The sequence below is a fragment of the Haematobia irritans genome, chromosome 2 (assembly GCF_050003625.1).
Source record: "Haematobia irritans isolate KBUSLIRL chromosome 2, ASM5000362v1, whole genome shotgun sequence".
NCBI classification, from domain to species: Eukaryota; Metazoa; Arthropoda; class Insecta; order Diptera; family Muscidae; genus Haematobia; species Haematobia irritans.
The window spans coordinates 43,200,871-43,224,702 of NC_134398.1; the positions used below are offsets into that span (position 1 = coordinate 43,200,871).

Sequence of the window (23,832 nt, forward strand, 5' to 3'; positions counted from 1 at the left end):
TCCTATAGAAATAAAATTTTGACAAAAATTTCTATAAAAATAAAATTTTGACAAAATTTTCTATAGAAATAAAATTTTTGACAAAATTTCACCACGACCCAGAATAGATATACTTTATGGGATCTTAGTACAATATTTCGATGTATTACAAACGGAATGACAAAGCTAATATACCCCCATCCTATGGTGGAGGGTAAAAAACACTGTAGCAGAAGCGGTGAATAGCTTCCAGAGTAATTCTGTCCATCCAAAAGCAAAAGCAGCGGATGACCACTGGACTGAGGAAGTTTTATCCCAACCAAGATCAGGTAAGCGTAGCTGTCTTTTCTCCTGATCTTATACTTCCAGATCCACCATCAACCATAGTAGGAACATCGGGTATAAAAAATTTTGAGAAAAATCTTCTATAGAAATAAAATTGTGACAAAATTTTCTATAGAAAAAAAATTTCAGAAGTTTTTCTATAGAAGTAAAATATTGAGAAAATTTTCTAAAGAAATGATAGTTTGTTGTCGTTGTTTTCGATTTCAAATTTGTTTTGGCCTTAGTGCAAAGACATACGACTTTAACGGGCTCCGCCCCACTTTAAACATTCTTTACTTGTTTTTAATTTAATAATATTTAATTTAATTTGAATTAAATAAATTTTTCTATGCCCCAATAAGGAAGGGTGCTCTCTACAACACCGAGCTCTTACTAACTAAGCTCTTACCAACTTACCGCTGTTATTGTTTACTATTCATGCTTCTTTTAGTTTTGTACTTTGGGCTTACGACTATACTACCAACAATGATGGCCTATGCCAAACAAAACCAGTTTAGAGCTTTTATGTGTTGCATTCAGCCGGTGAAGTGAAACGCATTTTGTGGTCAAAAGCTCATTTAGTATTTTGATATTGGCCATTGGAGAAGGTTGTTTACGTGAGAAGACGTCGACAATATCAGAAATCGGTTTAAAAGGTGCAACAAGAGAATTTCATCCCCCCCCCCCCAAAAAAAATGCAGAAAATATGGAATTTAATAGTAACCCTAACAGCAATGATCTCTGCAGCCGCAAGTCGAAAGATACTCATGGAGAAACGTATGTAAAAAAAAAAACAAAAAAACAAAATTTCTTTTCAAAAAATTGTTCGTGTTAATAATGGCAAGAAAAAAACCTACGATCGTTTAAGTGGTATCAGAGGTCGTATAAGAGAAAGAGAAAGTCTTTGTAAGATATTCTCCAATTATTACTGTTGTTATTGCAATGTGGCCTAAGCATTTGTCGTATATGAGTCACATTCCATGGGCTCAATATTGTCTCTCTTGCATAACCGGCACATTATTATTTGGCAATGTTGTTTGAGTGCATTATGGTGTATATGTATAATAGACTGGGTCGAAATTTGTTAAATGAATGTTAAACAATAGCCAATGTTATAGCTACCCAGGAAAAATTAGGTAACCACAACTCATTACAATATGCATTACTAGAAGTAAAATTCTCATTACACGTTGCATTACATAGCGATGGGTCATAGTCAAGGCCGTAGCCAGGATTTTAATTCGGGGGGGGTTCAAATTAAAAAAAAATATATTCATATAATCTCATGTGTAGAAAATTTTATTTATGCATAGGTATGTATACAATATTTATACCCTTCACCACTACTGTGGTACAGGGTATAATAAGTTTTTGCATTTGTATGTAACGCCAAGAAGGAAATGTCTGAGACCCATCGTTTAGTATACCGATCGTCTTAGAATTAAATTCTGAGTCGATTTAGAGATTTCCGTCTGTCTGGCTGTCTGTCTATCTGTCCGTCCGTCTGTCTGTCTGTTCATGTATTTTTGTGCGCAAAGTACAGGTCGCAGTTTAAGTCCGATCGTCCTCAAATTTGGCATAGGGTCGTTTTTTGGGACAAAGACAACGCTATTTATTTTGGAAAAAATCGGTTCAGATTTAGATATAGCTGCCATATATATTTATCCCCGATCTGGTCATAATTGGCGTGTTTATCAACCGATGTTCTTCAAATTCAGTACATCCGAATATTTTATGAGTCTCGAAAAACTTGCAAAATATCAGCTAAATCGGTTCAGATTTAGATATAGCTCCCATATATATCTTTCGTCCGATTTAGACTCATATGACCACAGAGGCCAAAGGTTACTACCGATTTTCGTGAAATTTTGCATAAAGAGTAGAATTGGCATTCTACCAATGCTTGGTAAATTTGATTGAAATCGGTTCAAATTTAGATATAGCTCCCATATATATCTTTCGTCCGATTTGAACTTATATGGTCTCAAAAGCCAGAGTTTTTCCGTGATTTGGTTCAAATTTTGCACAATGAGTACGTTGACAGTAACGGTAAGTGTGCCAAATTTGGTTGAAATCGGTTCAGATTTAGATATAGCTCCCATATATATCTTTCGCCCGATTTATACTCAAATGACCACGGGGGCCAAAGTTAAACTCCCACTTACGTGAAATTTTGCAGAGATAACAGAATTATTATTCTAACTATGCATGTCAAATTTAGTCGAAATCGGTTCAGATTATATATAGCTCCCGTTATATGTACACCAGAGTTGGGAGAATATGGTAGACTATTTCATATTTTAGACCCATTTTCAATGGGATTTTCCTCCAATTGACTGCATAGTTTCCACGGAGAATATATTAATTATGATATTTAAGTGTGTCAAGTTTGATCTAATTTGGTTCAGAATTAGATAAAGCCTCCATATATTCGTTTTTCCGGTTTATACAAATATGGCCAAAATTCCCACACTTTACACAAAATTCTGTGATAATTTCCCCATATCTTTATCATATCTACACACTGTAATGCCAGACTTTCCACAGAACGGTTGAGTTTTAAATAAGGCTCCAAGTCGCCCGACTTGACCAAATAATATACCACACTTGATCGCATATCTTGGCAAGATCTAACCAATATCCTTGTAAAATCATCACTGCTGAATAACAAAAATTGTAAATGTTACTCAAATTGTCCTATATCTCGAATACATAAGTATCGCCTGATAAATCATAAATGTTCTTTGTATAATTACATTAAAATTTCTCTCGCTTCATATTTCGTATATGTGTTTACTAACATTGTGTTTCATTCCAGGGCGTTAGCCGATTTCAATTTTAATTCTAGAGATTTTGTAGAAGTACAAAAAATTGTCTCCATTATAAGTATTTGTATCTGGAAATACAAACCTTTATATAGCTCCCAGCAAATTTGAAGTAGTTGTAACAAAATGTTGGTCTACATGGTGGTGAAGGGTATAATATAGTCGGCCCCGCCCGACTTTAGACTTTACTTACTTGTTTTATAATATAAAATTGAGCCGACGGGCTTTTTGGGCAGCAAATAAATCAATGACTTCTTCAGTCGGCACATTTATTCGGCGATGAACCGACATTAATGCCAATCCATTGAGTCTACTCTCGCTAGTCGAATTTCTAAGATACGTCTTTAATCTCTTCATTGTTGAAAATGAACGTTCGGATGAGCACGTAGTAACTGCCGGTCCGGTCAGTATCGTAGTACCCCCGCGAATGATTTAGTACCTTTTGTGTAGACATTTTTGAGTCGATATCAGATTTATGGTACAATAGCTTTGAAAAAATATTTTAATATTTTAAGAAAGTCGTTATCAACCTTTTTTGCTAATAGTTTTTTACAAATATGGCAAAACAGACATGTTCATGTGTGAAGAAAATCTCGATTTTGTAAAAGACATAGTCAAAAACAGGATTTTATGGAACTTCAAGAAAGTTTTAGTCGAAAAAAGAATGCGATTCTATATTATCGATTTTTATTTCGGTAGAAAATGTTATCAAAATTTTATTTATATATAGAATTTTTGCAAAATTTTGTTTTTATAGAAAATTTTGTCAAAATTTTATTTCAATTGAAAATTTTGTAAAAATTTTATTTCTATAGGAAATTTTTGCAAAAATTTATTTCTATAGAAAATTTCGTCAAAATTTTATTTTCTTTAAAATTCAGTGTCTTGACAATAATCTTCCAATGAAATTTTTGTTGAAATTTAGTAAAAAGTACCTTTCCGCTCACAAAATACCTTTTTTGTACTTTCTTAAAAATTGTATTTTCCATCCCTGGCAAAGTGACCAAAATTTTTGGAAATATCCCTTTATTGCACTCGCTGAATTAGGCAGGTTCTTTTCGCAGTTTTGCGCCATTTCATTTACACATGTGTGTTTGGCTGTTTCGTTGTTGTTGCTATGGCCAAACAAAGCGAGTCATGTTCACAAAAAGAACAACAAACACACATAAAAAGCAGAAAGACATTTTCCAAAAATGAAATTTGTGGTGTGAGAACAAAAACAATTTGTTTCTTTCGACCGTCGTTTGACGGGCTTTTCAACTAGTATTCTATGATTTGTGCAAGTTTTATAGGTAAGCGTTTTTCAAAATAAAACCTTCAGCTTTTCTTCAACATCTTCAATAAGATTTTTCTATCAGCTAAGAATATATATTTATTTATATAAAAACATTCATTCATTTCGGGGGGGGTTTGATCCCCCTCATCCCCCCCCCTGAATACGGCCTTGGTCATAGTGACTAACTTATAGTGACAATAGTAAATACTTCTCAGCAGTTTGCGATGATTATTCTCAAAATTTTATTTTGGATGACCGACAAAGACTCATTCCCTTTGAGTCATTGTCAAATGATAGCATAATTAATTATATGTTAAATATCAATTTAAGCATTTACTTATAAAAACATTGTATATAAAACACAGAGTGTTTTATATACAAAAATCGAAGCAACAAATCACTTATTCCTGTCGAAAGTAATCGATGAAAGAGAAAAGTAATTTATGAATTTTGCTAGATTGGTTTCAGATTTTGTTTCAATCGAAAATTTTGTCAAAATTTTATACCTAAAGAAAATTTTGTCAAAATTTTGTTTCTATAGAAAATTTTGTAAAAATTTTATTTCTATAGAAAATTTTGTCAAAAATTTATTTCTATAAAAAATTTTGTCAAAATTTTATTTCTATAGAAAATTTTGTCAAAATTTTATTTCTATAGAAAATTTTGTCAAAATTTTATTTTTATAGAAAATTTTGTAAGAATTTTATTTCTATAGAAAATTTTCTTAAAATTTTATTTCCAAAGAAAATTCTAACAAATATTTTATTTATATAAAAAAATGTGTCAACATTTTATTTCTATAGAAATTGATGTCATAGTATTAACTCTATAGAAAATTTTCTCAACTTTTTTATATCTGTAGAACATTTTGTCAAATTTTTATTTCTGCAGAAAATTTTGTCAAAATTTTATTTCTGCAGAAAATTTTGTCAAAATTTTATTTCTATCGAAAATTTTGTCAAAATTTTATTTCTATAGAAAATTTGGTCAAAATTTTATTTCTATAGAAAATTTTGTCAAAATTTTATTTCTATAGAAAATTTGGTCAAAATTTTATTTCTATAGAAAATTTTGTCAAAATTTTATTTCTATAGAAAATTTTGTCAAAATTTTATTTCTATAGAAAATTTTGTTATACCCTAAACCACATAGTGGTCAGGGTATAATAAGTTTGATGGGCCAAAAAATGTGCCTACCAGAAATATTGATTTTAGACCCCATAAAATATTTACCGATCAATTCAGAATCACCTCTTGGTGTCCGTCCGTCGGTCTGTCCATGTATTTGTTGTTCACAGGATTCCGGTCGCAATTATTAACCGATTTTGAAGAAATTTGGTACAGGGACGAACGCTATTGAATTTGGAAGAAATCGGATCAAATTTAGATAAAGCTCCCATATATATGTATCGCCCGATTTCGACAAATGGGGTCACGTTGCGCTTTTTTTCAAATGGAGCGTCACCAAATTAGAAAAAAAGTAATATTTTTCATCGCCTTTCAAGTTTGCAAAATTTCTTCCAAATCGGTTCAGATTTAGATATAGCTTTCACATATATGTATCGCCCGATTTTAACAAATTTGGCCATACAACCCTTATTTATCAACCGATCTTACTCAAAGTTGGCTAAATGTAATATTCTATAGCACTAGCTATATGTGCAAAAAATCATCGAAATCGGTTCAAATTTAGATATATCTCCCATATATATGAATAGCCCGATTTTCCAAAATTTGGCCATAGAACCCTTATTTATTAACCGATCTTACTAAAAGTTAGCTAGATCCAGTCCTCTATAGTACTAACGGTATGAGCAAAATTTCATCGAAATCGCTTCAGATTTAGATATAGCTCCCATATATGTATCGACCGATTTTGAAAATTTTGCCCCTAATAACCTTATGTTTGGCCATAGAGGCCTCATTTCTTAACTGATCTTACTCAAATCTTGCACAAGGTAACCTTTTGTGGTATTAATCAAACCCCCAAAATATTATGCAAATTGGTTCAGATTTAGATACAGCTTCCATATATATGCATCGCTCGATTTTCCCAAATTTGGCCTAGGTTGGTACTCTTATTTATTAACCAATGTTACTCAAATTTCAAATTTTGATGTACTAGCCGATCGTATTTATACGTACTTGTAGCTCTTACATAAGAATATTGCTCGATTTTTACAAATTTGGATTTATTACCCACACTAATTGAGCGATTTTCTCTTTTTTATTAATGGGCTCAATATTAGTGGCATACTAACTCCATAGGTGCAATATCAACACAGCCAGTGTTGCTAGAAGTAGGGGAAATTCCCTATATGTAGGGTTTTTCCAATATTTAGCGTCTTGTAGGGACGTAGAGCCACAATTTAGGGACATTTTCACTCAACACAATTTGTAATAATTTTTACATTTTGGTGGCTCTAGAGGAGGAAATTAGAAGCCAGCAAGGCTTGATCTTTAACAATGTGTGGTAACACTCGTGCCAAAAAAAATCTGACAAAATTTGAAGATTACCACAAATTACCACAAATATACCGAACAAATATTTCTATAGAAATTTTTATCAAAACTTTATTCCTGTAGAAAATGTTGTCAACATTTTATTTCTATAGAAAATTTTGTCAAAATTGTATTTCTATAGATTTTTTTTTCAAAATATTATTTCTATAAAAAAAAAATTTCTCAAATTTTATTTCTATGGAATTTTTTCTCAAAATTTTACTTTTATAGAAAAATTTTTCACAAAAATTTGTTTATAGAAACTTTTTCCAAAATTTTATTTCTATAGAGATTTAACAAAAACAAAAAAAAAATACTATTTTTGGTAGAATTCTACCAACTATGGCAACCGTGGTGGTAATACAAATTTATATTCTAAGTTATATGCGTTGCATATTCATGTTTTAAGATAATAGAGTACTTAGAACCATTTTTATACCCTACGCCACACTGTGGAGCAGGGTATTATAAGTTAGTGCATATGTTTGCAACACCCAGAAGGAGACGAGATAGACATATGGTGTCTTTGGCAAAAATGCTCAGGGTGGGCTCCTGAGTCGATAAAGCCATGTCCGTCTGTCCGTGAACACATTTTTGTAATCAAAGTCTAGGTCGCAGTTTTAGTCCAATCGACTTCAAATTTGGCACAAGTATGTGTTTTGGCACAGAATAGAACCCTATTGATTTTGGAAGAAATCGGTTCAGATTTAGATATAGCTCCCATATATATATTTCGCCCGATATGGACTTATATGGCTCCAGAAGCCAGTGTTTTACCTTAATTTGCTTAAAATTTTGCTCAAGAAGAACAATTAGAACTATAGTCAGTGTGCTGAATTTTATTGTAATCGGTTCAGATTTAAATATAGCTCCCATATATATCTTTCGTCCGATATGGACTAATACGGTCACAGAAGCCAGAGTTTTACCCCAATTTGGTTGAAATTTTGCACTAGGAGTACAAATAGTAGTGTAGTCATGTGTGCCAAATTTTATTGTAATCGGTTCAGATTTAAATATAGCTCCCATATATATCTTTCGTCCGATATGGACTAATACGGTCACAGAAGCCAGAGTTTTACCCCAATTTGGTTGAAATTTTGCACTAGGAGTACAAATAGTAGTGTAGTCATGTGTGCCAAATTTTATTGAAATCGGTTCAGATTTAGATATAGCTCCCATATATATCGTTCGCCCGATTTACACTCATATGACCACAGTGGCCAATCTTTTACTTCGAATTAATTGAAATTTTGCACAGGGTGTAGAATTAGCATTGTAGCTATGTGTGCCAAATTTGGTTGAAATCGGTTCATATTTAGATATAGCTCCCATATATATTTTTTTCTGATTTCGACAAAAATGGTCAAAATACCAACATTTTCCTTGTAAAATCGCCACTGCTTAGTCGGAAAATTGTAAAAATGACTCTAATTTTCCTAAAATTCTAATACATATATATCGAGCGAAAAATCATAAATAAACTTTTGGGAAGATTCCTTAAAATTGCTTCAGATTTAAATGTTTCCCATATTTTTTACTAACATTGTGTTCCACCCTAGTGCATGGGTGGTTTAGGGTATGATATAGTCGGCTCCGCCCGACTTTCTACTTTACTTACTTGCTTCTATAGAAAATTGTGGAAAAATTTTATTCCTATTGAAAATTTTTTTTAAATTTTATTTCTATAGAATATTTTGTCAAAATTTTATTTCTATAGAAAATTTTGTCAAAATTTTATTTCTATAGAAAATTTTTATCAAAATTTAGTTTCTATAGAAAATTTTGTCAAAATTTTATTTCTATACAAAAATTTTTGTCAAAATTTTGTTTCTATAGAAAATTTTGTCAAAATTTTATACCTATAAAAAATTTTGCCAAAATTTAATTTCTATACAAAATTTGGTTTCTATAGAACATTTTGTCAAAATTTTTGTTTCTATAGGAAATGTTGTCAAAATTTTATTTCTATAGAAAATTTTGTTTAAATCGAAAATTTTGTCAAAATTTAATTTCTATACAAAATTTTATCAATATTTAGTTTTTATAGAAAATTTTGTCAAAATTTTATTTCTATACAAAAAATTTTGTCAAAATTTTACTTCTATAGAAAATTTTGTCAAAATTTAAATTTTATAGAAAATTTTGTCAAAATTTTATATCTATAAAACATTTCGTCAAAATTTAATTCCTATACAAAATTTGGTTTGTATAGAAAATTTTATTAAAATTTTATTTCTATAGAACATTTTATCAAAATTTTATTTCTATAGAAGATTTTGTCAACATTTTATTTCTGCAGAAAATTTTGTCAAAATTTTATTTCTATAGAAAATTTTGTCAAAATTTTATTTCTATAGAAAATTGTGTCAAAATTCAATTTCTATAGAAATTTTTGTCAAAATTTCATTTCTGTAGAAAATTGTGTCAACATTTTAGTTCTACAGAAGATTTTTTCAACATTTTATTTCTGCAGAAAATTTTGTCAAAATTGTATATCTATAAAAAATTTTGTCAAAATTTAATTTCTATACAAAATTTGGTTTCTATAGAAAATTTTGTCAAAATTTTTGTTTCTATAGAAAATGTTGTCAAAATTTTATTTCTATAGAAAATTTTGTCACGATTTTGTTTAAATCGAAAATTTTGTCAAAATTTTATTTCTATACAAAAAATTTTGTCAAAATTTTATTTCTATAGAAAATTTTGTCAAAATTTTAATTTTATAGAAAATTTTGTCAAAATTTTATATCTATAAAAAATTTCGTCAAAATTTAATTCCTATACAAAATTTGGTTTGTATAGAAAATTTTGTCAAAATTTTATTTCTATGGAAAAATTTGTCAAGATTTTGTTTAAATCGAACATTTTGTCAAAATTTAATTTCTACACAAAATTTTATCAAAATTTAGTTTCTATAGAAAATTTTGTCAAAATTTTATTTCTATGCAAAAAAAATTTTCAAAATTTTATTTCTATTGAAAATATTGTCAAAATTTTATATCTATAAAAAATTTTGTCATAATTTAATTTCTATACAAAATTTGGTTTCTATAGAAAATTTGATCAAAATTTTATTTCTATAGAAAATGTTGTCAAAATTTTATTTTTATAGAAAATGTTGTCAAAATTTTATTATATAGAAAATTTTCTCAAAATTTTGTTTCTATAGAAATTTTTGTCAAAACTGTACTTCTATTGCAAATTGTGCCAACATTTTATTTCTGCAAAAAATATTGACAAAATTTTATTCCTATAGAAAATTTTGTCAGAATTTTATTTCTAAAGAAAATTCTAACAAACATTTTATTTATATAAAAAAATTTGTAAAAGTTTCAATAGAAAATTTTGTCAAATTTCTATACAAAATTTTATCAAAATTTAATTTCTATAGAAAATTTTATCAAAATTTTATTTCTATAGAAAATGTTGTCAACATAGAAAATTTTGTTTAAATATTATTTCTATAGATTTTGTTTTCTTTTGCCATAAAATTTTATTCAGAATCTTATTTCTATTGAAAATTGCCTTAAAATTTTATTTCTATAGGAAATTTTGTTAACATTTTATTTCTGTAGAACATTTTGTCAATATTTAATTATTGAAACTGAAGTAACATATCGCTTAGTTGAAGAGGAATATTTTGCAAAATCTACCAAAACATGAAGAATTCTACTACCAATCTACCAAACAGTAAAAAATCTACCATTTTTGGTAGAATTCTGCCAACTGTGGCAACCGTGGTTTGGTTGGTTTGGCAAAGTTTACGCTGAGCCTGTTCAGTATTTCTCGCGGCTATGTCGTCAGCGTAGTCAACAAGGAATGTATCGTCGGGCATGTATATCTTCAATATTTCGGGTATGGTAGAGGGTGTAAAAGGTAAATGGGTTTTTTTCTGATTTTGAAGAAAATAGTCGCTAAATAATTTGCAAGATGTAAGCCCAATCATATCGACCCACGTTAGTGTATGACAATGGTCAACACAATAACCATTAATTTTGAGTTTTTTTTTACAAACTAAGCTTGTCTGATGTGAATAGCAATTTCGATGTATGTAAACTTTTGTTTTCAAGATCGCTAATGAATTTTTCATTATTTTTGTTATGGTTGAATAAGATTTTGCTAAACATTACCATACAGTTGGAATTATAACAACGATTTGTGTTTCTTTCGATTATATCATATTCACCATCATTATACTGAAAATGATATGCCATTATTTAGTACGAAATAGGAAACACTCTTTATGTCCTATGTAATAGGATGAAGCATGTATTTTATTTGTAAAACTTTGAAATATTGACTTGAGAGCCATGTTAATTTTTCAAAATATATATTACTTTGATATTTTTGCAGATATTCTTCTGTTAACCTTATTAAAGTCGAACTGATATTACTACACTGAATATTAAATTTGACTGTCTTCGTAATATGTACCTATTACAAATTTCCATTATGATATAATTCTATAACAAGTAATCATGGAAAGAAATACAATGTAATCCATGGGGATGACTGGTTTTGTTTAATAATCGAAATATTTTTCATTGTAATACGTACCTATTAGCCTGAAATATCAGGGTGCCACTATACCTAACCTATAACTCTAGACCAAGGACAATATCTACTTTGGAAGCTTGATAGATCATCTAACTGAAGCCCAACAGAGTGAGTCCAAGTGTCAGGATTAAAGGTCTCCAAACATTGTGAGCTGGGTCCATACGAAACCGAAGCTAGAGTAAGTTTGTGGTCTCATTATTTTGTGATTTACCTGTGGACCAATGATAAAAACTATATGCGAAGCTTGGTAGAAATTCTGGTCAGTTAACTTATGCCCGACATAGTTGGACTCATTGGAAACCGACTCCAGAGTACCTTTGTAATATACATCTGGACCAAGGACAATACCTTTATGCGGAGCTTGATAGAAATTCGGGTCAGCTATATGATCCCTAATAGCAGAATTCAGACTAAAATCCGACTCCGAAGGAGCAGCAATGTGCGTCGAATGAACAATACGTGCCGACACACCTAACCCTTACAATGGGTCCAGCTGCTACGGATAGGTTAGGTTAGGTTAGGTGGTAGCCCGATGTATCAGGCTCACTTAGACTATTCAGTCCATTGTGATACCACATTGGTGAACTTCTCTCTTATCACTGAGTGCTGCCCGATTCCATGTTAAGCTTAATGACAGCCGAGTCCGAACGGCGTTCCACATTGCAGTGAAACCACTTAGAGAAGCTTTGAAACCCTCAGAAATGTCACCAGCATTACTGAGGTGGGATAATCCACCGCTGGAAAACTTTTTTGGTGTTCCGTCGAAGCAGGAATCGAACCCACGACCTTGTGTATGCAAGGCGGGCATGCTAACCATTGCACCACGGCGACGGATAACTGGCAAAATCTTTCCGAGGCCACCGTTATATGGCTTTAATCAAGCTCGTCGGTTACAGATCGATTCAGAACTATTAAAACAGGAATGTAATTCTAGCTGAATGACCATTTTGGCCCATGCGTGGCAACGGCCTGAAGCGATTGCGGAGGATTCCCTGAAATTTGTCTAGGATGGGAGCCATCGTGGTGCAATTGCTGGCATGTCCGTCTGGCATATAAAGGTCATGGGTTCAATCACAGTCTGGCATATAGAGGTCATGGGTTCAATCACAGTTTCGACCGAATAACAAAAAGTTTTCACCGACCAAGTCAGAGATCTACAAATAAGACTAAGACCTGCACAAGGATCCAAAAAAACACGAACAGGAAACCACCGAACCTTCCGTTCTCGCTGAATAACCATTGTCGACCCAAGAGTGGCAACGGTGTGATTTGCCTTTGCCGTCCGGGATGCTACATAGTTTGGACAGATGAACCAAACGAAAAATACGGACCAATTGACGATCCACCAATTTGTGGAGTAACCAAGGATTTTTGTCTGGGATGAGAGCCACTGTGGGACAATTGTTAACATGACCGCCTTTTATACAAAGGGTTTGGGTGTAATCCCCGTTCTCTAAGTGATTTCACTGCAATGTGGAACGCCGTTCGGACTCGTCTATACAAATTAGGTCTTTTGCCATTGAGCTTAACATAGAATCGGGCAGCACTCAGTGATAAGCGAGAAGTTCACCACAAAGGAGGTCCCTTGTCATTGAGCTTAACATAGAATCGGACAGCACTCAGTGATAAGCAAGAAGTTCACCACTGTGGTATCAAAATGGACTGAATAGTCTAAGTTAGCATGGAATATCGGGCTGCCACTATACCTAACCAAACCTTGGGTGTAATCCCAGTTTCGGCCGAACACTAAAAGTTGTTTCAGTGAGTCTAAAATAACGGGGTGTCACTGTACCTAAACTAATGACCGAATTAACGGACTTCGAAGGAGCAGTGATGTGTGTCAACACGAACCGACACTATAAATCGCTGCCATGGGTCATGGGTCGACATACTAGACTAAGACCGGCGCAAGGATCCAGAAACGTACGAACAAGACACTAGCGATCATTCAGCTCTAACCGAACAGCGATTGTCGGCTCAAGCGTGGCAATGGATTGACTCCCCATTACGGGTCGTGGTGCTGGTGAGATGGACCAGATGAAGCACTGTCCGTCAGATAACTGGTAGAGGCTTTCTTAGCCCATTATGGCAGGGCTTAAGCGAAGTTCGTCGTTCAAAGACCGACCGAAGTAGACTAAGGCACCTGCTAGGATCCACAAGGGCTCGGACAGGAATCAGTCTTTCATTCAGCTCTAGATGAATGCCCATTTAGGGCACAAGTTTGGCAATGGGTGAATCGCCATTCCCTGTCGGACAGATAGACTAGTCATAAGATGCGGACCAATAGAGGATATACCAGGCTGCAGAGGAACCCGGATATGACGAATACCGGTAGTACCTTTCTGTACCCACCATTACAGGGCATACGTGAATTTCGTCGTTCAAAGACCGACAAACTAAACTAAGACCCCTGCTAGGACCCTCAAGGGCTCGGACAGGAATCAGTCTTTCATTCAGCTCTAGATGAATGCCCATTTAGGGCTCAAGTTTGGCAATAGCTGAATCGCCATTCCCTGTCGGACAGATGGACTAGTCGTAAGATGCGGACGAATAGAGGAAATATCAGGCTGCAGAGGAACCCCGGTGCGACGAATGCCTGGTAGTACCTTTCTGCACCCACCATTACAGGGCGTAAGTGAATTTCGTCGTTCAAAGACCGAAAACTAAACTAAGACCCGTGCTAGGATCCACAAGGGCTCGGACAGGAATCGGTTTTCATTCAGCTGTAGATGAATGACCATATAGGGCTCAAGTTTGGCAATGGCTGAATCACCATTACTTGTCGGACAGATGGACTAGTCGTAAGATGCGGACGAATTGAGAATATATCAGGCTGCAGAGGAACCCCGTTGCGACGAATGCCTGGTAGTACCTTTCTGCACCCACCATTACAGGGCGTAAACGAAGTTCGTCGTTCAAAGACCGACAAACTAGACTAAGACCCGTGCTAATATCGACAAGGTCACGGAGAGGAATCACCATTACAGGGCGTAAACGAAGTTCATCGTTCAAAAACCGACAAACTAGACTAAGACACGTGCTAGTATCCACAAGGTCACGGAGAGGAATTAGTCTTTCATTCAGCTCTACACGAATAACTATTGTGGGCCCAAGTATGGCAACAAGCTGAAACGCCATTCCCTATCGGGGTGCTGGTGTGGTGAATGACTGAAAAGATCGGACAGATGGACCAGTAGAAAGATGCGGCCGAATAGAGGATATACCAGGATGCAGATGAACCCCGGTGCGACGTATAACTGTTAGATCTGACAGATGGACCAGACGAACCCACTTTTACAGGGCGTAAGCGAAGTTCGTCCTTCAAAGACCGACAAACTAGACTTAGACAGTCTTTCATTCAGCTCTAGATGAATGACCAATGTGGGGCCATATGTGGCAACGGGCTGAATCGCCATTCCCTATCGGGGTGCTGATGAGGTGAATGACTGATAAGATCAGACAGATGGACCTGTCGAAAGATGCGCCCGAATAGAGGATATACCAGGATGCAAATGAACCCCGGTGCGACGGACAACTGTTAGAACTTTTCTGAGACCACTGTTACAGGGTTTAGACGAAATTCGTCGTTCAAAGACCGGTAAACTAGACTAAGACCTGTACAAGGATCCTGAAGCTATGGACGGGAATTCGCAATCATTCAGATCTACGAGTAACTGAATGACCATTGTCGGCCCTGATAAGCTGGTGAGATCGACGACTGATTAGATCGGACAGAAGGATCAGGCGAAAAATGCGAACGAATAGACAACAGGTTGCGGAGGAATCACGGAGTTTTGTGAAGGTTAGATCTGTGTGTGTGGTGTAAAGTCAAGCAGCCTTTGTTTAATGTGCACCGCGCTGAATTCTTTACAACACACAAAAATTTTTTTCTGATTCAATGACGAAATAAATTGATCCAATTAATTTTTTTTTATTGAAATGTCTTCAATCAAATGATAGTATCAACAACAGTTTCAATTGGACATAAAAAATATATTTGATTAAAAAATTAATTGATTTGATTTGAAAATTTCAATTAATTTTTTAATTGGTTCAATTAAAAATTTAATTGATGCTGATTGCGAAACTCAATTAATTTCTTGAATTAAAAACGTGGCCATTTTCAATTACTTTCTTATATGACTTTGTGTTTTAAGTTTGATAAAAAAATTGATTGTTTGAAATAAATTTTTATTCAAAAATTTAAAAAAAATCCATCACTATTTTAAGTGACTTAGTCTTCCGAGTTTGACTACAAATTTAATTGTATCAATTAATTTTTTAATTGAACATTTTTTCAACTTCAATCAACTTTTTAATTGGAAATATATTTTTGATATCTTTTCCTGTGAATCACGTCAAATATGTTTTGCCTTTTATACGACACATACTTCAGTAGAACTTTGTAAGCAATCCAGAGCGGAGGGAATATAAGATTCGGCCTGGCCTAGAGTTTCCGGCCTTTTATCCTTGTTCAACATAATCTACAACGAAATTTATTCTTTTTTTATTTTTAGCTGATTTTCTTAATCCTTGTAGCGTAAATGATCCGAATTTCAGTAGCTGCTTCTCAAAGACTGTGGAAAGCATTCACACTGAATGGAGAAATGGTAAATGCACTTTTTAAGTTAATCCTCTTCTCCATATACCAATCACATAAATGGTTTTCTTTCAAGGTGTTCCTGGCCTAAAATCAATTAGTCCTTTTGATCCTTTGCATGTTAAACGCATTGGTATCAATCAAGATGTCAATAATCCAATATCCATTAATTTGAGTTTGATGAATATATCCATAACTGGGTTGAGTGGATCACAGGTTACTGAATCTAGGTATAGTTGGAAAATTAAATACAATTTTCTTTAATTCAAAAAAAAAAAAAACATTGGAAATTAACAACAACAAATTTAATTTTTATATTTTTTCCAGATTCGTAAAATCACCTCTGGGCCTTATGATCAAATTGGCTCTACCAAAGTTACTTGTAGAAGGAGGATATGACATTAGTGGTCATATTTTGACCTATAAAGTAGGAGGAAATGGAAAGGCCTCAATATCTGTTGGTAAGATAATATGCATGTGATGCAAAAATTAAATTAAAAAAATATTTTAAATTAAAAACATTTTTTAATTAAAAAAACATAATACTAAAATTTTCCAATCAAAACAAACATCAATATTAGAAATCAGTTGAATAAATTCAACTTCAATTAAAACTTTAATTAAATTTAAAATATCTATATATATAAAATTCAATTTATGTTTGTTTGTTTGTATGTTCCGAGTTGGCTCCGAAACGGCTGAACCGATTTACTTGAAACTTTCAGAGATCGTAGGGGGCGTTCATGTGGTGAAAAAAGGGCACCTTGGCGCGGAGGCGGACCTTCCCTTCGTCGGACTTTTTGAAAATTGGACCAAAGTTGACCGATTTGCTTGAAATTTTCATTGAAGATTGGGGTTGGCATCTAGTCAACGATCCGCTACTTTTTATTTCGATATTTGGTGGCGGAGGGGGGCCTACCCTTTGTTCGACTTTTTTTAAAGTATAGTGAAAAAACTAAAATTCTCTAAATTATCTGAGATTTACAGAGAACATGTGGTGAGGTTATGGAATTAATATGGGGTACCCGATGATTTCATATGTGGATGGGGAGGGGGACCTCCCCCTTGCCCTACTTTTTGAAACTTGGAACAAAATTATGCGATTTGCTTGAAATTTTCATTGAATGTTGGGGTTGGCATCTAGACAAAAATCCGCTACATTAGGCATAGGGCATAGGGAGACATCCGCTTCTCTTAAGTACATACAGAGAAACAATTAAACTTTTACCTATTTACTTGAAATTTACAGGGGACTGGGGAGAGGTTACGATATTAATAGTTGATACCTGATTTGGTGATATTTGGACGGAAGAGAGGCCTCCCCTTTAGGCTTATAAAGGGTGATACGGTCAAAATTTGGTCAATATAAACTTGACGTATTTCTTTCAATTTTGCATTTAAAAAACCTGAACACCCATCATTTTGAAGGTGTGTATGTGTAGAATATTGCTCCTATTTTGATTTTGGAAATCACTCTTCAGTTGTCAAAATGCCGTCCAAGCAAGAATAGCAGCGTATCAAAATTTTGCTCGCGCATCGCGAAAATCCGAGCTACTCGCACGTAAAGCTGGCAAAATCGCTAAAAGTTGCCAAATCAACCGTTAAAAATGTAATTAAAGTGTTTGGGGAACGTTTGTCGACAGCCAGGAAGTCTGGATCGGGGGGAAATTGAAAACCGGAAGCCGCTGAGACGACAAAGAGAGTTGCCGGTAGTTTCAAGCGAAACCCTAACTTCTCTCTCCAAGATGCCGCAAATAAGCTGGGTGTATCGTCTACAACCGTGCATCGAGCCAAAAAACGAGCCGGACTGTCGACTTACAAGAAGGTAGTGACTCCAAATCGCGATGATACACAAAATACGACGGCCAAAGCGCGATCCCGGAGGCTGTACACAACGATGCTGACGAAGTTTGACTGCGTGGTAATGGACGACGAAACCTACGTCAAAGCCGACTACAAGCAGCTTCCGGGACAGGCGTTTTATACGGCAAAAGGAAGGGGAAAGGTAGCATATATTTTCAAGCACATAAAACTGTCAAAGTTCGCAAAGAAATATCTGGTTTGGCAAGCCATCTGTACCTGTGGCTTGAAAAGCAGCATTTTCATAGCTTCCGGGACTGTCAACCAAGAAATTTACGTGAAAGAGTGTTTGAATAAACGCCTGCTGCCTTTCCTGAAGAAACACGGTTGTTCCGTACTGTTTTGGCCGGATTTGGCATCTTGCCATTACGGTAAAAAGGCCATGGAGTGGTACGCCGCCAACAACGTGCAGGTGGTTCCCAAGGACAAGAACTCTCCCAACACGCCAGAGCTCCGCCCAATTGAGAAACACTGGGCTATTGTTAAGCGGAACCTAAAGAAGACCACAAAAACTGCTAAGGTCGAGCAGCAGTTCAAGGCAAACTGGCTTTCTGCGGCGAAGAAGGTGGACAAGGTGGCTGTACAAAATCTGATGGAAGGTGTCAAGCGTGAGGCCCGGCAATTCGGATTTGGAAAAGCGAAAGCCTAACTGAATATTTTTCCTGAATTTTATACTAATTGAACTTGAAAAAGAAATTTAATTTGATTTTTTAAATAAACCATTTGACCGATTTACACGCGTTTTCCCTTGACCAAATTTTGACCGCATCACCCTTTAATTTGCTTGACATTTTCTGGGACGTTTACAAAAGATACGCTACATCACTTTTCGATATTTAGTCGGGGAGGAGGTCCTCCTCTAAAACTGCAAAAAAAAAAAAACAATTCTTAAGTTTTCTTGAAATTTACATAGGCAGTGGGGAAGGTTATGAACGAAGAGGCAACCTTCCTTGCCCCACACTTGAAGGAAAGTTTCAAGAATTTTCAGGGAAGGTTAGGGGTGCTATTCACTACGGTGTTTGTCAATATTGTATCGGGGAAAGTGACGTCCCTTTAAAACAATAGAGCAAAATTTAAACATCGCCGATCTACTTGAAATTTACAGGGAACGTGGGAGGAGGTGATTAAATTTATACATGATTTTTAAATTAGTATAAGATTTTTCGATATCTGGTTGGGGAAGGGGAAAATTGAAATAAACTTTGTCGATTTACTTCGATAGAATTTATAGGGACCATTGATTAGTTGTGAAATTAATATAGGGTACGTGATAGTCTGATATCAGGTGGGAGTGTAGTGAAGGTGGGGGGAGGGTTCCCTTTTGTGCGTTTTTTGTTTTCTTTAATTGAAAGTGGAGGGTTGTCTGTAAATGGGAACTCGGTACATAATTTTATGATTTTTGCAGAGAGGGTGCATCATTTTCCAACATTTTAGCAGATGTTAATGTGGTAAAAATTTTTACTACTTTTGCTTTTTCCGATTTATTGGATGGGAAACAGTAATTCTTTGTATGTTATTATAATATAGTGCTTAATTTTCAGATATGTTGAGGAGAAGGATACCTTTCCTTGACAAACCACACTTAAAATCACAAGAGATATAGAAGATTGTCCAACTACTTGAATACAGAACATTATTTAAAAAATTTGGAGGAAAGGGTACACCCTCTCCCTCCGTATTTGTACCTATAAACGAAAAATCAAGTAGTCCGATTTGTTTAAAAGAATTCAAATCTTTTCGCATTTGTTTTCAGCACGAAGGATATAGTTGACTAAGTTAACGCAAAATATTCCTCCAAATACGCTTCGGAAGGCGCAGCGAAGCGGGCCGGGTTAAGCTAGTATTCAATAAAAAACAAGTATATACGGCCGTAAGTTCGGCCAGGCCGAATCTTATGTACCCTTCACCATGGATTGCGTAGAAACTTCTACGAAAGACTGTCATCCACAAATTTCAACTCACATGGTTGTTAAATATCATATGCTACCACCACGTACCAAATTTCAACCAGATCGAATGAATTTTGCTTCTCCAAAAGGCACCGGAGGTCAAATCTGGGGATCGGTTTATAAGGGGGCTATTTATAATTATGGACTGATATGAACCAATTCCTGCATGGTTGTTGGATACCATATACTAACATCACGTACCAAATTTCAACTGAATCAGATGAATTTTGGTCTTCCAAGAGGTTCCGGAATTCAAATCTGGTGATCGGTTTATATGGGTGCTATATATAATTATGGACCGATGTGGACCATTTTTTGGATGGTCATTAGAGAACATATACTAACACCACGTTCCAAATTTCAACCGGATCGGATGAATTTTGCTCTTCCAAGGTGCTCCGGAGGTAAAATCTGGGGATCGGTTTATATGGGGGCTATATATAATTATGGGTCGATGTGGAACAATTTTTGCATGGTCATTAGAGAACATATACCAACATCATGTACCAAATTTCAGCCGGATCGGATGAAATTTGCTTCTCTTAGAGGCTCCGCAAGCCAAATCGGGGGATCGGTTTATATGGGGGCTATATATAATTATGGACCATTTTCTGCATGGTTGTTAAAGACCATATACTAACACCATGTACCAAATTTCAGCCGGATCGGATGCAATTTGCTTCTCTTAGAGCAATCGCAAGCCAAATTTGGGGGTCCGTTTATATGGGAGCTATACGTTAAAGTGGACCGATATGGACCAGTTTTTGCATGGTTGTTAGAGACCATATACTAACACCATGTACCAAATTTCAGCCTGATCGGATGAAATTTGCTTCTTTTAGAGCAATCGCAAGCCAAATTTGGGGGTCCGTTTATATGGGGGCTATACGTAAAAGTGGAGCGATATGGACCAAGTTTTGCATGGTTATTAGAGACCATATACTAACACCATGTACCAAATTTCAGCCGGATCGTATGAAATTTGCTTCTCTTGTAGCAATCGCAAGCCAAATTTGGGGGTCCGTTTATATGGGGGCTATACGTAAAAGTGGACCGATATAGCCCATTGGCAATACCATCCGAAATACATGAATAGCAAATACGTGTGCTAAGTTTCAAGTCGATAGCTTGTTTCGTTCGGAAGTTAGCGTGATTTCAATAGACGGACGGACGGATGGACATGCTCAGATCGACTTAGAATTTCACCACGACCCAGAATATATATACTTTATGGGTTCTTAGCGCAATATTTCGATGTGTTACAAACGGAATGACAAATTTAAAATACCCCCATCCTATGGTGGAGGGTATAAAAAACAATCACAGAAAGTGGAATAAATTATTTTTTTATATCTATCGATTAAGTTTTTTATTGGCCGTGATGATTGATATTCAAGTACACTGGAAAAATATCACCACTATATTTTCATTTAAACATTTAATTCAATTAAAAATATTAAAAAAAATTAATTTTTTTAATCAAAACAAAAATTAATCACAGATTTAATTATAAATTGGATCAACTAATTTTTTAACTGAAATCGAAGATTAATATTCAAATACACAGCAATAAATATCTTAGTATATTTTCAATAAAAATTTTGATTTAAATAAAAAAATATTGAATTAAAAAATATTTTTTTTTTAACAAAACGAAATCAGTCACAGATCTAAGTTAAATTATTAATTAGATCAATTAAGTTTTTAATTGGTGTTGCTTAAAATATCTCCCATATATTTTCCATAAAAATTGTAATTCAAATAAAAATTATTGAATTCAAAAATATTAAAATATTTTAATCAAAACAAAAATTAATCACATATCTAATTTGGATCAATTAAATTATTATTTAGATTCATTAAATGTTTAATGGGAGTTGAAGTTTGCTATTCATATATACCACAATAAATATATTAATATATTTTTAATAAAAATTTTAATTCAAATTTAAAAAAATTGAATTAAAAAAATATTAAACTTTTTTAATAGCAGAAAATCAATTAAAGATATTAGTTGTATTAATTAAATTATTGATTCGATCAATAAATTTTGTAATTGGCTTTGATGAGTGCTATTCAAATACACAGCAAAAATATCTCAAAAATATTTTAATTACAAATTTAATTCAATTTTTGGTTGGTGCTAGATATTCAAGCACACAGAAAACATAACACCAATATATTTTCTATTAAAATTTTCATTTAAATAAAAAAATGAAATAAAAAAAAATAAATTAATTTTTTTAATTTTTTAATCAAAAAATAAATAAATCATAGAAAAGAGGTGGACCAATTAAATTATTATTTAGATCAATAATATTTTTAATAGACGTTGTTGATAGATATTTAAAGTGTACAGAAAAAAATATCACCCATATAATTTCAATTAAAATTTTAGTTCAAATAAAAAAATATTAAATTAGAAAATTAGGACATTTTTTTAATCAAAACAAAATAATCACAGACATAAGATGGATCAACTAAATTATTAATTAGATCAATTGAATTTTTAATTGGAATTTAATACACATACTGTCCTTAAAATATTTTCAATAACAATTTTAATAAAAAAAAATTAAAAAATTATAAAATATTCAATTAAAAAATTATACAATTTTAGTAACAAAACAAAATCAATCACAGACATTAGTTGTATTAATTAAATTATTGATAGGATCAATAAATTTTGTAAAAGGCGTCTCCAATATATATTTACTCTTAATTCAATTAAAAAATTATTACATTTTTTATTCAACACAAAAATCTATCACATAAGTCAATGGGATCAATTCATTTTTTGATTGTATAAATTAAAATTAATTTTAATTTTTTTATTTTTCTAGTCATCACAGAAATCAGTGGGACCAAAACAAATTTCGAATTGGATCAATTAATTCTTTAATTTACGTTTGTGACTGATACTATATCATTTTCGAGTTTCAATAAAAAATTAATTGTTTTAATTAAATTCGATTGACATTAAAAAGTATTTTTTTCCTATAAAAAATCCTATCCACTTTTTTATTTCCAGAAAAATCGGTTGCCAATGTTGCCATGCTTCTACAGAAACGTCAAGATCGCAGTTTCACTTTCACCACCATAGATGATCTTCGCTTGGATCTTCAACAAGTCTCTGGAGTCCATTTGAATCTGGAAGATAGTGATGCCTCCATGGAAAATGCTATTCTTAATACTTATGGTGATGCTATTTTTGAAATTTTAAGACCTAGTCTTAATGCTGCCCTTAGTAAACTTTTCAAAGATCGTTGGACCAAAATATTTGCTTATGTTCCTGCCGATTATCTGTTTTCGGATTTACCCTAATCTAATGTGCTATGACAGGGCATTGTGGCCGATATTGATATTATTTGCTTTACAACTTGTTGCAATTAGTTACTAAGTTTATTCATTCTTTTTATACAAATTATATTAATTCTTCACAATAAATAAGACATCACAATAAAACAGTAAAAAGTTGTAAACTTTATTTTGTAGATTCGACATGAATTTAGTTTATAAACATGTTTATACGGCCGTAAGTTCGGCCAGGCCGAATCTTATGTACCCTCCACCATGGATTGCATAGAAACGTCTACTAAAGACTGTCATCCACAATCGAATTACTTGGGTTGCGGTAACACTTACCGATAGCAAGGTATCTTGAAACTTCTTAACACCGTGTTCTCAATTGTAAGTTAGTCCATACGGGGTATATATATATATATATATATATATATATATATATATATATATATATATATATATATATATATATATATATATATATATATATATATATATATATATATATATATATATATATATATATATATATATATATATATATAACAAAGAAGTAAGTAAAGTAGAAAGTCGGGCGGGGCCGACTATATCATACCCTAAACCACCATTACAGAATTAGTAATCATAAGCATTTGTGGGGTAACACATATGTCTG

General features: G+C 33.4%; 1 protein-coding gene across 1 annotated transcript; it reads left to right on the forward strand.

The window, feature by feature from the left end:
* Positions 1–885: 885 nt before the first annotated feature.
* On the forward strand, positions 886–23,348 carry LOC142227508 (uncharacterized). The gene is made up of 5 exons (XM_075298056.1): positions 886–1,080; positions 15,983–16,075; positions 16,142–16,295; positions 16,393–16,526; positions 22,906–23,348. The coding sequence occupies exons 1-5, from the start codon at positions 999–1,001 to the stop codon at positions 23,196–23,198; spliced, it is 756 nt and encodes a 251-aa protein (XP_075154171.1). The 5' UTR covers positions 886–998; the 3' UTR covers positions 23,199–23,348.
* The last annotated feature ends 484 nt before the right edge of the window (positions 23,349–23,832 follow it).

What these genes read in the sequence shown, in the direction of transcription:
- LOC142227508 (XM_075298056.1), top strand. Translation starts at nt 999, where the DNA reads ATGCAGAAAATATGGAATTTAATAGTAACCCTAACAGCAATGATCTCT. An exon ending in AAAGATACTCATGGAGAAAC is followed by an intron (nt 1,081 to 15,982) that starts GTATGTAAAAAA and finishes TTTTATTTTTAG; the next exon opens with CTGATTTTCTTAATCCTTGT. An exon ending in AAAGGCCTCAATATCTGTTG is followed by an intron (nt 16,527 to 22,905) that starts GTAAGATAATAT and finishes TTTTATTTCCAG; the next exon opens with AAAAATCGGTTGCCAATGTT.